We start from the raw sequence: 11770 nt of genomic DNA, 5'->3' as shown, positions 1-11770 counted from the left end.
GACAGAATGTACCCTAAAAATCTGAGGTAGATCTATCGTTCCTGAGCACTGCGAGACGTTACTCAGATTTTCAAAATTAATTTGATACAGGTAACGTTTCTTTAATAATTTATTTATATTATTTCTAATTTAATTAAATTAATTATTAAAGTTGACGACTCTAATACGATATATTTTTATAAATTTAAAAGTAATTTCTTTAAACTTCTTTATTATCTCACCAAAATTCGCTTTAATAATAATTTAAATAAAACCAGTATAACAGACGCAAGATAAAAAAAAATATATTGTGAAAACATACATAAAGTGCTCACAAAAAGGAAAAACAGTCTTAGTTACAAGAAGTAATTATTAATAGTAAGTTTAAACGTTTTCATAGTAACCCCTAGAGAAGCCAAATGATGGAATATTCCGCCTAAAATCATTAACCTGCATGAGGTGAGAACTTCTATCATTATTATTATAACTATTACTATAATCGTTAGCAGATTTATATTTTTTTACATAATAGTTATCATACCCAGTGTTTGAATTCGGCGGACTGCTAACATAGTGATTAGGCTGGTATTTTGGATAGTCTTGGTAACTGTCGCCATGATAACTGATATAGCCATAAGGCTCCTCCTCTGACTGTAAAAAATAGATAAGAAACAATACCGCCCCTCCTATCAGCCCTAAAATTAACCCTGGCAGCAAAAACTCCCTAAAAAACCTATTTTTTTTTAAATATTTAATAATATCCCCAGCAGATTCAAGGATTTTTATCAGAACCAACGGAATTTGCCCAAACGACCCTAAATTCTTTAACACATTCTGCAGAGGACTATCGTAATCTCCATAAGAGTCTCCAATATCACTCAACAAATTGCCGGAAGCCCTTTTTAAAGCTTCTGGTAGAGAAGCAAAAACTTTTTCCATTATTTTAACAATAATTTCACTAAACATATCATTCTTATTACTATGGGGAGTGTAAATCTGATGACTATCATAGAGACTATTGGCGTAATAGGCCGATGAAGCAGGGCTAAATAAGTTACTCAAAGACTTTTCCGATGATTTTTCCGACCCTGCAAATTTAAGTATTTCAGTGAAAGGTGTTTCGGATCTATTCCAGCCTACCTAACTGTAATTTTAAATTATTCAAGGTTTGCTGAAGATTGTCCAAAGTGCTCGATCGTTCATCAACATTCCTCGAAGTCGTTATTTTTGGTTTATTAAAATATTGTTTGAAAACATTCGTAATTTCATCGAGAGAACCATTGACTCCTAAAAACGCAAAAGCTGCAACATTTTTCATTCAACATTCAACAGTTTTACTCACCATCTTCCTCTGGTGGGGCTGCAGCAGCAATTTGCCTCTTCAGCCTTTTATTTCTAGCACTTCTTAATCCATCTTTAACAGCCTCCTTGGATTGATAGGGCGGTCGAGGATCATTTGGTTTAGGAGGTTGATAAGGGTTGGAAGAGGGTTGCGCAGGAACTGATGGTTGATAGACATAATTTGGCCTCGATGGTTCGGGGATTGGTGGAGATGGTTGGGGTGGACTGTACACTGGAGCTGAGGATTGAGGTGCAGCTTTGATTGGGGGTGGTAGTGGAGGGGTTACATAAAGCGTTCTTTCGGGTTGTTGGTATGGTGGGGAATTGGAAGGTGCGTAAGGGGATGGTTGTGGTGAGTTTAGGCTGTTGATTACACCTACAAAGAGAAGAATTTGTACAGAATTTTATTTACAAATTATACAGATACTTACCCTTCAGGTCATAAATTCTCTGTTCTAGAGAAGCAATAGCAGTCTTATCTTCATAATTCTGAGTATAATCTCCGCTTCTCAGCCCGGCAATAACATTTTCTAAATTCTGAATTTGCTGATTAAGGTCTAAAATCATTCCATACTTGTAGTCGTCAGTAGGTGCTTGTGCAGGACCATATGATTGACCCAAGCTTGGTTGAGCAGCACTTTTTGAGCCATAGTTATATTCTAACAACAATAATTATTATTAAACAATTTTCCTGGTATTTACATAATAAACTTGCCTGGATTAAGTCCTGAAAGCTGAAAAAAATTGTTGCCAGAATAATCTAAAGAAGCAGCTTCTTGGGGAGGTTTTCCTGAATATGCATTATTGTTTGGGTAATAATTGTTTAGGGGGTAGTTAGAGGGGTATGAATAGGGGGAGTAGGAACTGGCGATTGGGGAATATATTGATGGTGGGGCAAAACTATGGTCATAAGCAACAGGAGTGTTTTGATAAGGGATATACTGGTATTGGTTGTATGAGTTTCCATTATAATTATCAGAATCAGCTGTATATGGATAATAGAGGTTTGGTTTTAATGCATTCAAATATTGTTGAATTTGGGGTCGATTTTGAGCTAGAATCAATGGATTTTGTCCTGCAAACACAATTTGTATTTCGGAAACTAATTACTTGCAATATTTTTACCTAAAATACTGCTCGAGCTTAAAGAAGATTGAGTAGGTATTATTGGCCCAGAATTGGTGCTTCCAGCAGGATTCTGACTGATAATCTGACTTAGCATGGACTAAATAAAATTCCAATACAAACTTAGATATTCTCAAATATCTACAAGGAAATAATTTACCTGAAAATCTTGCCTTCCATCATTTCCCAAATCAAAACCACCCAAGTCATCTTTAGGTTTCAGCTGGTTGATAGCCTTCTGCAGTTGCTTCAACTCGCTTTCAATACCTGAATCTTCGGTTTTACTTTGAGGTTTATTTAAATTTTGCAACAATCTATTTAAGCTGTCCTGCAATCCTTGCTATTTTAACTCATTCAAAAGAGAATATTACAGTCATTTATACCTCATTTTTCTGCTTTTGCCTGCTTTGGTCAACTAAAGATTTCAACGTTTCTAGGGTAACCTCATCATCAGACTTCTTCTGAGGTTTTAGCAGAGATTTCAAAACTTCGTCAACTTGCTTGTCGCTGTTGCTCGGATTATCAATACTTTTTGCTAAAATATAAATGATCAAAATGGATGCGTTTTAAGGAATGCTCTCCTTGCCTTCATTAGTCGTTAACAAATCAATCAACTTTAGTTTTAAATCTACATCGTCACTCTTTCTGCTCTTAGCACTAGCACGGGATGAAGGAATGTATCCTGAGGACCTTTTGAAAAAATGGTCTCCAGTCTTTGGAATGTCCGTTCTGTTTTCCATGTTAAACTAAGGGGGATGGAATTTGCTAGTTTAGCGGTAGGGTTATATAGAGTATTTGAAAAAGTTGGTACAAAATCTAAGGATATGAATGAAGAGCCAAAATAGTAAAAAAAATCCGATAAACATTAATCCTACAGAGCACTATTACTGAAACATGGCCCTCCAAGGGGATTCTATCATTTGGATTTTTAAAAATAACTTTCCAAATAAAATAATAGAATGAAAATTGTAATATATATATATATATATAGAATGAAAATGTAATAATCATCGTCAACTATCATAAGTTTCATTAAAATCAATTCTAAATAAGGGTAGTTTTCTAATTATCTTTAATAGAAAATTTTCGATATTTTTTATTTCATTGAATTATTAAACAAATTATATTATTTTTTAATGAATTAGACTTTTTTCAAGAAAAAAATTACAGAATTCTATATAGTTCAGTCAGAAATAATAATTTTTTAAATAATTTATAGCTTAAAACAGTAATATTTTTAAAAAAATATTTTCACATAGTAGACATCTTTATTCTATATTATATATCTCTATTTCATGTATATCTATCACCCCCAGGGGATGATTATTACCTAAATGTATCATTCCATTATTTTAAACAGAAAGAAAGTTATTTTAAATAATATTCAAATGATAGGACTCCTTTGGAAGGCCATATCTTAGTAACGGTACTCCGTAGGACCAATATTTATAGGAACTTTTTTACTATTTTTAACTCTGCTTTCACACAAGTTTTATACCAACTTTTCCGAATACCCTGTATTTTATAATATTTAGTTGTACCATTTTGAATCGTCCAGGGTCATGTTTTGTCATATTTACAAGAGCGTTGATGGTTATGTCCCTGAGAGCCTCGTTCTCTTCATTCCAGAAATATTTCTTGAATGCACTTTCTTCGACTAAAATGATTATACATAAATGTTTTTTATGGAGAATTTTGTATTTGTTTTTGCAAAGCACAGTATTTGAACTTACCAAGAAGAAATTTACAATTTTCCTGTGCTATTTCGGATTAATTACTTACTTTCTTTTTCAATATCTTCAAAAGTTTCCTGAATAGTTTCTGGCATTTTAGTAGTCTTTTCAACATCGGTGTTAGGAAAAGTCTGTTGGAAAAAGGACAAACAAAATACGTTAATTAAAATTAATATTTGTATGAAATTGAACTCTGTTATATCTCCTGAACATTCCCTGTTTTCAAGAACTGAAATTGGAAAAACTAGGTATCAAGATCTTACTTACATTATTTTGTGTATCAATTGTAAATACTGTTCGAGGCATCAAACTCCTCACAAATTTACCATCTCCATATTCGCCCTTATTGGTATTAGTATCATATAAAGGATGTGTTCTTAGAGGATAAGAATTTGGCATCTGTGAAGCTCCAACAATCGAATCTACATCTACATCTTTAAACAACACACACAAGTTAATATTTCTACTATTAAAAAGAAATTAATACCATCAAAGACTCTTTTCTGATTATCACTTAGACCGATCTTCTCTTTGTGATCCTTTTCACCATCATAGAGGTGTTCCATCATAACTTTAATAAACTTTAATTCACTGTTTTGCTTCTTCAGCTCTGTTTCAAGCATTTCCTCTTTTTCTATTTCAGTTTTCAGCAAGTCGCTGGTCGTTTTCAAGTTTTTTTCAGTTGCTTTTAAGCTTGTTTCTATCGCCTTCAGCTTTGCATTATCAACATTGTAAACTTCTTCTAAAAATAAATGAATTATCTATATATTTATAATACATTATACGCTTTTATACCATTTTTATGCTTCTCAAACTGTTTCAAGCCTTCATTTAAAAAATGACCTTTTGCCAAATCCTCATTGATATTCTGGGAGTTTAAATTTCGTTCATCCACAGTTTTAATTAACAGTTGTTGATCTTTCAACAGCTGTACTAAATCTCCTAACTTCCGAACTTCTTGTTTCAATTCTTCAAATTGTTGGTGCTCCAAATTTGTATCTGTAGAAGTTTTGCACATTTTGCCTTCAGCAGTTGAGTCTTTTAGCTTAGATTCCTGCTGAGATCCTATGATCAATCAAAACAATTAAGAATGCAATGTATGGGGTGTATATCTGATATATTACCTAAAATGTCCTGGTAAGCCGTGAGAGGTGGAGGTCTAGTGGGTACCAGAACTCTTCTCTCAATATTATGCTTTTGGTCTTCAAAATTATGAAGATCTTGTGGAGATCTCTTTTTTCGAGATTCAATTTCGTTGGAGATAAAATCGACGGTTGGAGGGACGGCGTTGTCGTAGGATTGAAAAGAATGATGAGTGGTCGTTTCCTGCGATGAGTAAAGTGACATTGGTGCTGTTGTGCTATTTCACGTACTCACATGTTTTGAAGTTTTTAATGTTGAATCTTGCCAGTTGTATTCGTCGTCTGTGTAGACTGAAAAAGATGAATGATGATTTGTTACTTTTGGGTGGTTAAAATTTTTTCAAAATCACCAGATGCCGCCACCTTCGATGCCTCCTCAAGCTGCACAACAAAATCCCCCACAAAATCCTCAACATTCTCTATCAGTTGATTGAAGTCCTTCCTCAAAATTTTCAAACTATCATCTAGCAAATGTTTCTCTTTCACTACAGAATTATCTTTTGCATAAAGTGAGGAAATACAAAATATGAATAATACTGAAAACTCTTTCGCAATATTCATTTTACTTTAACGTTTCTTGTTCAATCTACGTGCAAACTAAATTTAAACCTCTTTACTGCAAAATTGTGTCATAAATATGCCAATTCATTAAAAATTTCCAACACACTCATTTATTAAAATCCGCTAAAACAGCAATTTATGCGAAACATCGATTATAGCAGTTTATAGTATGCAAAATAGCAAAAGTTTATTATAAGCTATTGCAAATCTTTTTTTAGCTTGGAAATTTGGCAGCAGTGGAGGTGAAAATTCAGGAAAATAGATACTAGCGGCAATGGTGTAGCGAAAACACCACCTCACTTTCTACATTGCGCAAGCCACCCTAGACATGTTATCGACAACATGCTTTATTTTATGTAGTAGAAGGAAATTCCTGTAGAGGGGGTGTTAAGGTGACATGCGCAGGTTTTTCCTCGAGTTTCCATCTATAGTTCATTGTGGATAAATTTGGACCTTCGTGGACCTATAAAAATATAGCAGATTTAACCTATTAATGGGAAAGAATAGTTCAAGCTCCTGGTAACTTTATCTAAAGATGAGAATGTCCTTGCCAACCGCCTAACAAGGTAGATTTGGCTGGATTAGATTAATAAGGGTCATCACGAACTTAATAATTAACTTGAAACAATTCTCGAAACGGCAATATAGAGCATGATAATGGAGTACGTATAGATAAGCTCTCGTTAACAAGTTTTTAGCTCATTTTACGACAAAAAAATCATATCAACGTGAATGTTAACAAATAATTTTCTTCTCTATATATAGGGTGTATCACACACCCAAATGGTCATGAGAATCTGAAAATTTACTCGGTGATATTTTGCTAAGGCCGCGCTCCTTTTTTGCGGAGTTATGTCCATATTACCTTTTTGCCTTAAAACGATTCCCTATAGTTTGCCTAAGTTTTCTACATATTTAATTAACACTCTTCATTGTACATATTAGCAACACCAAAAAATTGCTATCTATTGAGTTAATGAATTTTTGATTCAATCAACTATAAAAGAGAACAAAGCGCCAACGCGGAGACAAAGATTTTATGAACCTCCTATAGGTAAAAGCGACGGTCGTATCGTAGACATCATCCCTTAAACTGATAGTGGGGATTTTCAGAGGCGCGTATCGGAGAGGGGGGAATGTCAATGAGGGGAAAGACCCTGATCAGATGGTTGAAGACATAATGATGAAAAGTCGGCTATAAATCGGGGGTACAAGGGCCAAGGGGATGATATTGGAGACTGTCGCTGAGATTAGGGCACTGGGTAAAGAAGGAGGAGGTAACTAGAGTCTAAGGGAGGAAAAAGAAATAAATAGTCGTACTTGGTCGTAATGCTACATTTAAAATACTCACAAGGTGTTTCCAAAAGGTCTAGGGATTCGACTAAGAGTAATAGGTTTCTTTTACTAGTTTTCCTAGCCTTTCAGACACACCCTGCATATTACCGAATTAATTTGGCTTCTGATGTGCATCCATGAAACTTATTAGAAACTTTCTCTCTATTTTTGATGCGAATGTGTATTTTTCCTCGAGTTGTGATGGATATATTTCACATATTAACGTGTAAAGTTTCCAGAACGTGTAGCTCTATTTTCGGAAAACCTCTAGGGAAATCTTTGAAGCTATTTTCTTAGAAAGTGACGCCTCAAAATGCCAGTTTTGATAAATTCTAGTTGTTTTTAACTTATTGATGTGAAGTGTAAAAGACGAATTCAATTATTCTAATTTTGTGCTTGTTTCGAAGAACTTGAAGCTGAGCGAATACTCGAGAGATTTCTATTATCTGTAAAAACTATTCCAAAGCAAATATTCCATCACGATGATATATTATGTGCGACAAAGTGATTGAACTCTATAATACTGTGGTAGTTGCAAAATCCGTCAAGCGGGGTACCCAGGGGGAAAACCTAATTCGAATACGCTGAGTTCAATGGTGCTAACTATTTTTATATGTTAGCTCTTGTTTTCAAGATATTTGAAATTCAAATTTTTGATTCCGAGGACTGAAGAAAACGTTGTTTTTCTTATTTTTTGATCATTTATTGAATTTGAATCAATGAAAATCAATGGAATAAATGTTGTATCGTCAAATATATATCTAATAGAGATTATTTGAAGAAAAATTAATTCGATTCATTCGGTTTTAAGGTGAGTTTTCATCATTTAATAACATCCTAATACTGAGGCAGTGAAAAGCAGTGAGCATGTCTTAGTTTACCATTACTGTCAAACTTAGTGTCCTCATTTGATATACAATAAATATACTACAAATTACAGTATAGTATAAAATCAACTACACGGTATAATATAAAATCCACTTTTACAAATCTATCAAAACACATTTTTAAGTTTGAAATCACGCAATCCTTCGACTTACCTTAAGAGCCTCACCCTGTACGCATGAGAAAAATGGCTATTTTCCAAATTAATTTTAATATGTTTACAATAGTTGCAGGCTCTGCACACCTCTACCAACACATCAAAGGCAAAATAAATCATCCCAAAATATGTAGAGACAACCCTTTAGGGCCCAAGGTCCACGACCCCTATTACACTTCCCCTATTTCCCCTATTTTCTCGCCCCCACGCAACCACCCCTAGCGTCCTTCGTTTCTACTCCAATTCAGCAGCGGAGTTTCCACCGCGCAACTTCGCAATCCGCGGCGATAGCCATTTTCCAGGCATATTTCCTTGGGAAAATCGCTGGAAAATTCGGTGCTTAGGCCTGGATAAGCCCTGTTTTCCCTGGAAAACTCACCGGAATAAGACAATCTGTTGGCAACCGCAATGGGAAATTGAGTCAGTGGGTGTGCGGGGTGTCGAAAAGTGACAGTTTTGGTGGTTCGCTTTATATCCGTGTACGGCCATATTTGGATCGTTTTTGTTGTTTCGCTCGGTTAATGCCTATCGCGAATTTTCTTGTCGTTCCTCCGGTCCTAACAGGAGGATTAACCATATAAGTGCAAGGTAAGAATAGCACCATCAACATGGGAGGGGAAGGGGGCTAAATTGCGGAAGTTTGTAAAAGCAGAATTGATCGAGATGGCCTTCGTTTCGAACGGCCATTTTGGGAAATTCGGGATTTTTCCTGGAAAAGAGGCGTTTCTTTGCAGTTCGAGGGTGCCCATCTTTGGGCAGTTTTCTTTGGGACTGACGGGACGGTTTTCGCAGGATCGGGGTAGTGAGTTTACCGGGGAATTAGGTTGTTGTCATGTGGGTTAGGGTGTGTTATTTATTTTGACGGATCAGTTGGCCTGACCTTAAGACAATATTCCCAACCTAAAATCATTTAAATTGAACAAAGAAACGAATTTCAAACTTTCAGCTCTTTTTAATTTGACTGAGATTTGTGTCAAGCTGCAGTTGATTGAGTTGAGAATTGGTTTCTCTTTATTATCCCAGCAATTTTGCAACAAAATTTATTAATATTGAATGCTAAAGTTACAGAACTGATCTTTTTCAAGTACTGCCTGAGAAATAGAAGATCAGTCCTACCTTAACGTTCCCAGATGTTTTAATTTTGACTGAGCCCGATCTTAAGGAATGTCTGACTTATTTTCTTCAAAGCAAACCTCCATTTTCATTATTAACGATTTCTTAAACTCTTCGTTGCAGTTTCGTTTCGTTTTTATTTTGTTTCTCTCTCTCTTATTTTGTTTCTCTTTCTGTTATATTGTTTCTCTGGAGGTACTCATTTGAGCTTTTCAGGTTTAATGATAAAAATCACTGTACAGATTTATAGGCAAAGAATCGTGAAGAAATAGATATATTATTAGCATCAAAAGTTGTTGAAAAACTTGCGAAAAGATCGGATCAGGGCAGCAGAGTCTATTCTTGAAATGCTATTCGAGCAATTCTATCTTCGGATAACGTCAAAATTACGCATATAAAAAAAAAAATTTATATTTGCAGAATGAAGTTATTGTCAGTTTTATAGTCATTCTAATACGGAATTTTCTCATTTCAATTTCAAGAATTTAGGACAGATCAGTTAGATTACTAAGCAAACTGAAGAGAGATGTAGATACTTAGATTAGATACTGGGAAAAAAGGTTAAATCAGGTTAGAAATAAACCTGAAAACAGATTATCAGGTGTCAAAAAGAAGGATTGTAAATAATTCAGTTCAGCTTAAGTTTATCCAATGGTTACCTCAGATAACTGGAAAACGGGAATTTCTACTTGCGAATATTTTAATCTAAGAACAAAGGTCAGTTTAAGTCAGGTTAGTCCAGGTAAGTTTAGTTTAAGCCAATGTAAGTGAAATAACTGGAGTTTTAAAATCCTCGTAGCATGTATCCAGGTGAAGGCAGTTCATGTTGAAGAAAAATATTAGATCAATTCACTTGCTAATTTTGGGTATGGTAAAAATAAGGTCATAGAACTATATCATGTTTCTACTAGGAAAAGCGAGATCAAATCAGAATCGAATTAGCTCAGTTAACATATACGGAGTATTACATATTTGACCCTCACCATTGGGTTCGTTTCGTCTTTCGGCTACCATCATCAACTTTATTTTTTCTTATGGGCGCCTCATTGAATATTTCAACAGAAAAATAGTCGGATGGCAAATTTGAAAACGTCGTCGTGTAGCTGAGAAAAAGTGGCAATGAAAATATCCTTGTGATTTTTGGCTTCCTTGTCAAATAACGTTAAAAAAATAATAACGAAATCTCCAATTTTTAGTTTTTTTTTGGATATCTTCGGAAGTACTGAGAAATTCAAATTATGAAAACGGCACTTAATCAAGCGCTAAATTACAGAATTTTGCCCCCATTTAAACTTCTTCATATCTCCTCTAATTCCCGAGATCCGAATGTTGAGGGTCGAATTTGAAGTACCCTTTAAAGATCAAGGTGGATATTTAATGTTTGACTTTATGATTACTACAGGTTTTCTTTGAGCAGGTAGGCTCGATAGTTACATTTTTAATACTTCAATCATATCTGATATTGACTGATTAATATCTCTAGTGTTGCATTTTTTAAGACTAATAAAGTGTTAGTTAAGGGCAAGATGAGACATGCGAAGAACGATGTGTCTGGAATAAGACTGTGATAGCCCTAAAGACGATTCAATTCAAATTTCTTGATAAAGCTAGGAGACAATGAAAGCTTGATTAAATATAGTGAATGCCTTAGAGGCGGCTCAAAAAGCACTTTAAAAAACGCAAAAATGTTCACTTTTTTTTTTTTTAAGTTAAAGTCATCAATGGTCTCCTAATATTCTCATCCCTGCACTGCCAATCTGTATCAGCGCATTTTAACACAGAACTTTTGATACAAACCGCTTTTGTGATAAAAAAAAACCGCTTAGGAAAGAATACGTTTAACAACTAGCAATTCTTCCATCTTGATGACGTAACATTAGTAGTGCAACGGAGTCCCTTCAGAGGAACTTTAACCCTAATAGGGCTTGTGCTCCAAATCACCAAGACTACTTAAGAATTAGCGATCAAGACTATCTGAACTTAGATTTGCAAGTAATCCCGGCTAAAAGTGAACAGCACCGAATTTATTGCCCGGAAGATAAGAAATCATGAAGTTATGACCAAAACTGTAAAGAGATATGAAAAATAAGGTGCAGTAGCGACTCCACTAACGAAAAAGCTTTTAACTTCTAGAAATATAATTAAATAGAAAATTTATTGTCCGAAGGAAATAATTTAAGTTTTAGCATTTCCGCAGAAGTAGGTATAATGAATCTAAAGTAAGTGATAAAATTACATAATAGCTTTGTAATTTGCAACGTAATTGATAATGAACAAAATTGCTTGTAAATTTCCATTTTATAATTTTATTACTTCATATTCATTGCACCTACTTTTGCGTAAATGTTATAAATTCTAAACTTATTCTAGAAACACATTGAGGAGAGTGTAGGGAAACA

At 34.5% G+C, this 11770-nt stretch overlaps 1 protein-coding gene across 3 annotated transcripts; it reads right to left on the bottom strand.

Annotated features, from left to right (window-relative positions):
- Positions 1-265: 265 nt before the first annotated feature.
- Positions 266-5928, bottom strand: LOC136409252 (uncharacterized). Of its 3 annotated transcripts, none has more exons than XM_066390636.1 (17): positions 5671-5928; positions 5556-5611; positions 5303-5504; positions 4974-5243; positions 4666-4920; positions 4446-4612; positions 4228-4309; positions 3987-4102; positions 3032-3191; positions 2829-2980; positions 2606-2773; positions 2446-2545; positions 2036-2395; positions 1752-1979; positions 1322-1696; positions 1120-1266; positions 266-1067 (listed from the first exon to the last, which is right to left on the bottom strand). In XM_066390636.1, exons 1-17 carry the CDS (start codon positions 5879-5881, stop codon positions 364-366), a joined length of 3753 nt encoding a protein of 1250 aa, XP_066246733.1. In that variant the 5' UTR covers positions 5882-5928; the 3' UTR covers positions 266-363. The 3 variants fall into 3 exon arrangements, with proteins under 3 accessions (XP_066246733.1, XP_066246734.1, XP_066246735.1); XM_066390637.1 differs by having other exon boundaries at positions 4666-4917; XM_066390638.1 differs by having other exon boundaries at positions 902-1067; positions 1125-1266.
- Positions 5929-11770: the final 5842 nt, after the last annotated feature.

This window comes from Euwallacea similis, chromosome 5 (assembly GCF_039881205.1).
Source record: "Euwallacea similis isolate ESF13 chromosome 5, ESF131.1, whole genome shotgun sequence".
NCBI lineage: Eukaryota > Metazoa > Arthropoda > Insecta > Coleoptera > Curculionidae > Euwallacea > Euwallacea similis.
This window is presented reverse-complemented; position numbering and strand designations above follow the sequence as displayed.

What these genes read in the sequence shown, in the direction of transcription:
- LOC136409252 (XM_066390636.1), bottom strand. Translation starts at nt 5,881, where the DNA reads ATGAATATTGCGAAAGAGTTTTCAGTATTATTCATATTTTGTATTTCC. An exon ending in GGCTTACCAGGACATTTTAG is followed by an intron (nt 5,244 to 5,302) that starts GTAATATATCAG and finishes GATTGATCATAG; the next exon opens with GATCTCAGCAGGAATCTAAG. An exon ending in ACCCTGGACGATTCAAAATG is followed by an intron (nt 3,192 to 3,986) that starts GTACAACTAAAT and finishes CATCCCCCTTAG; the next exon opens with TTTAACATGGAAAACAGAAC.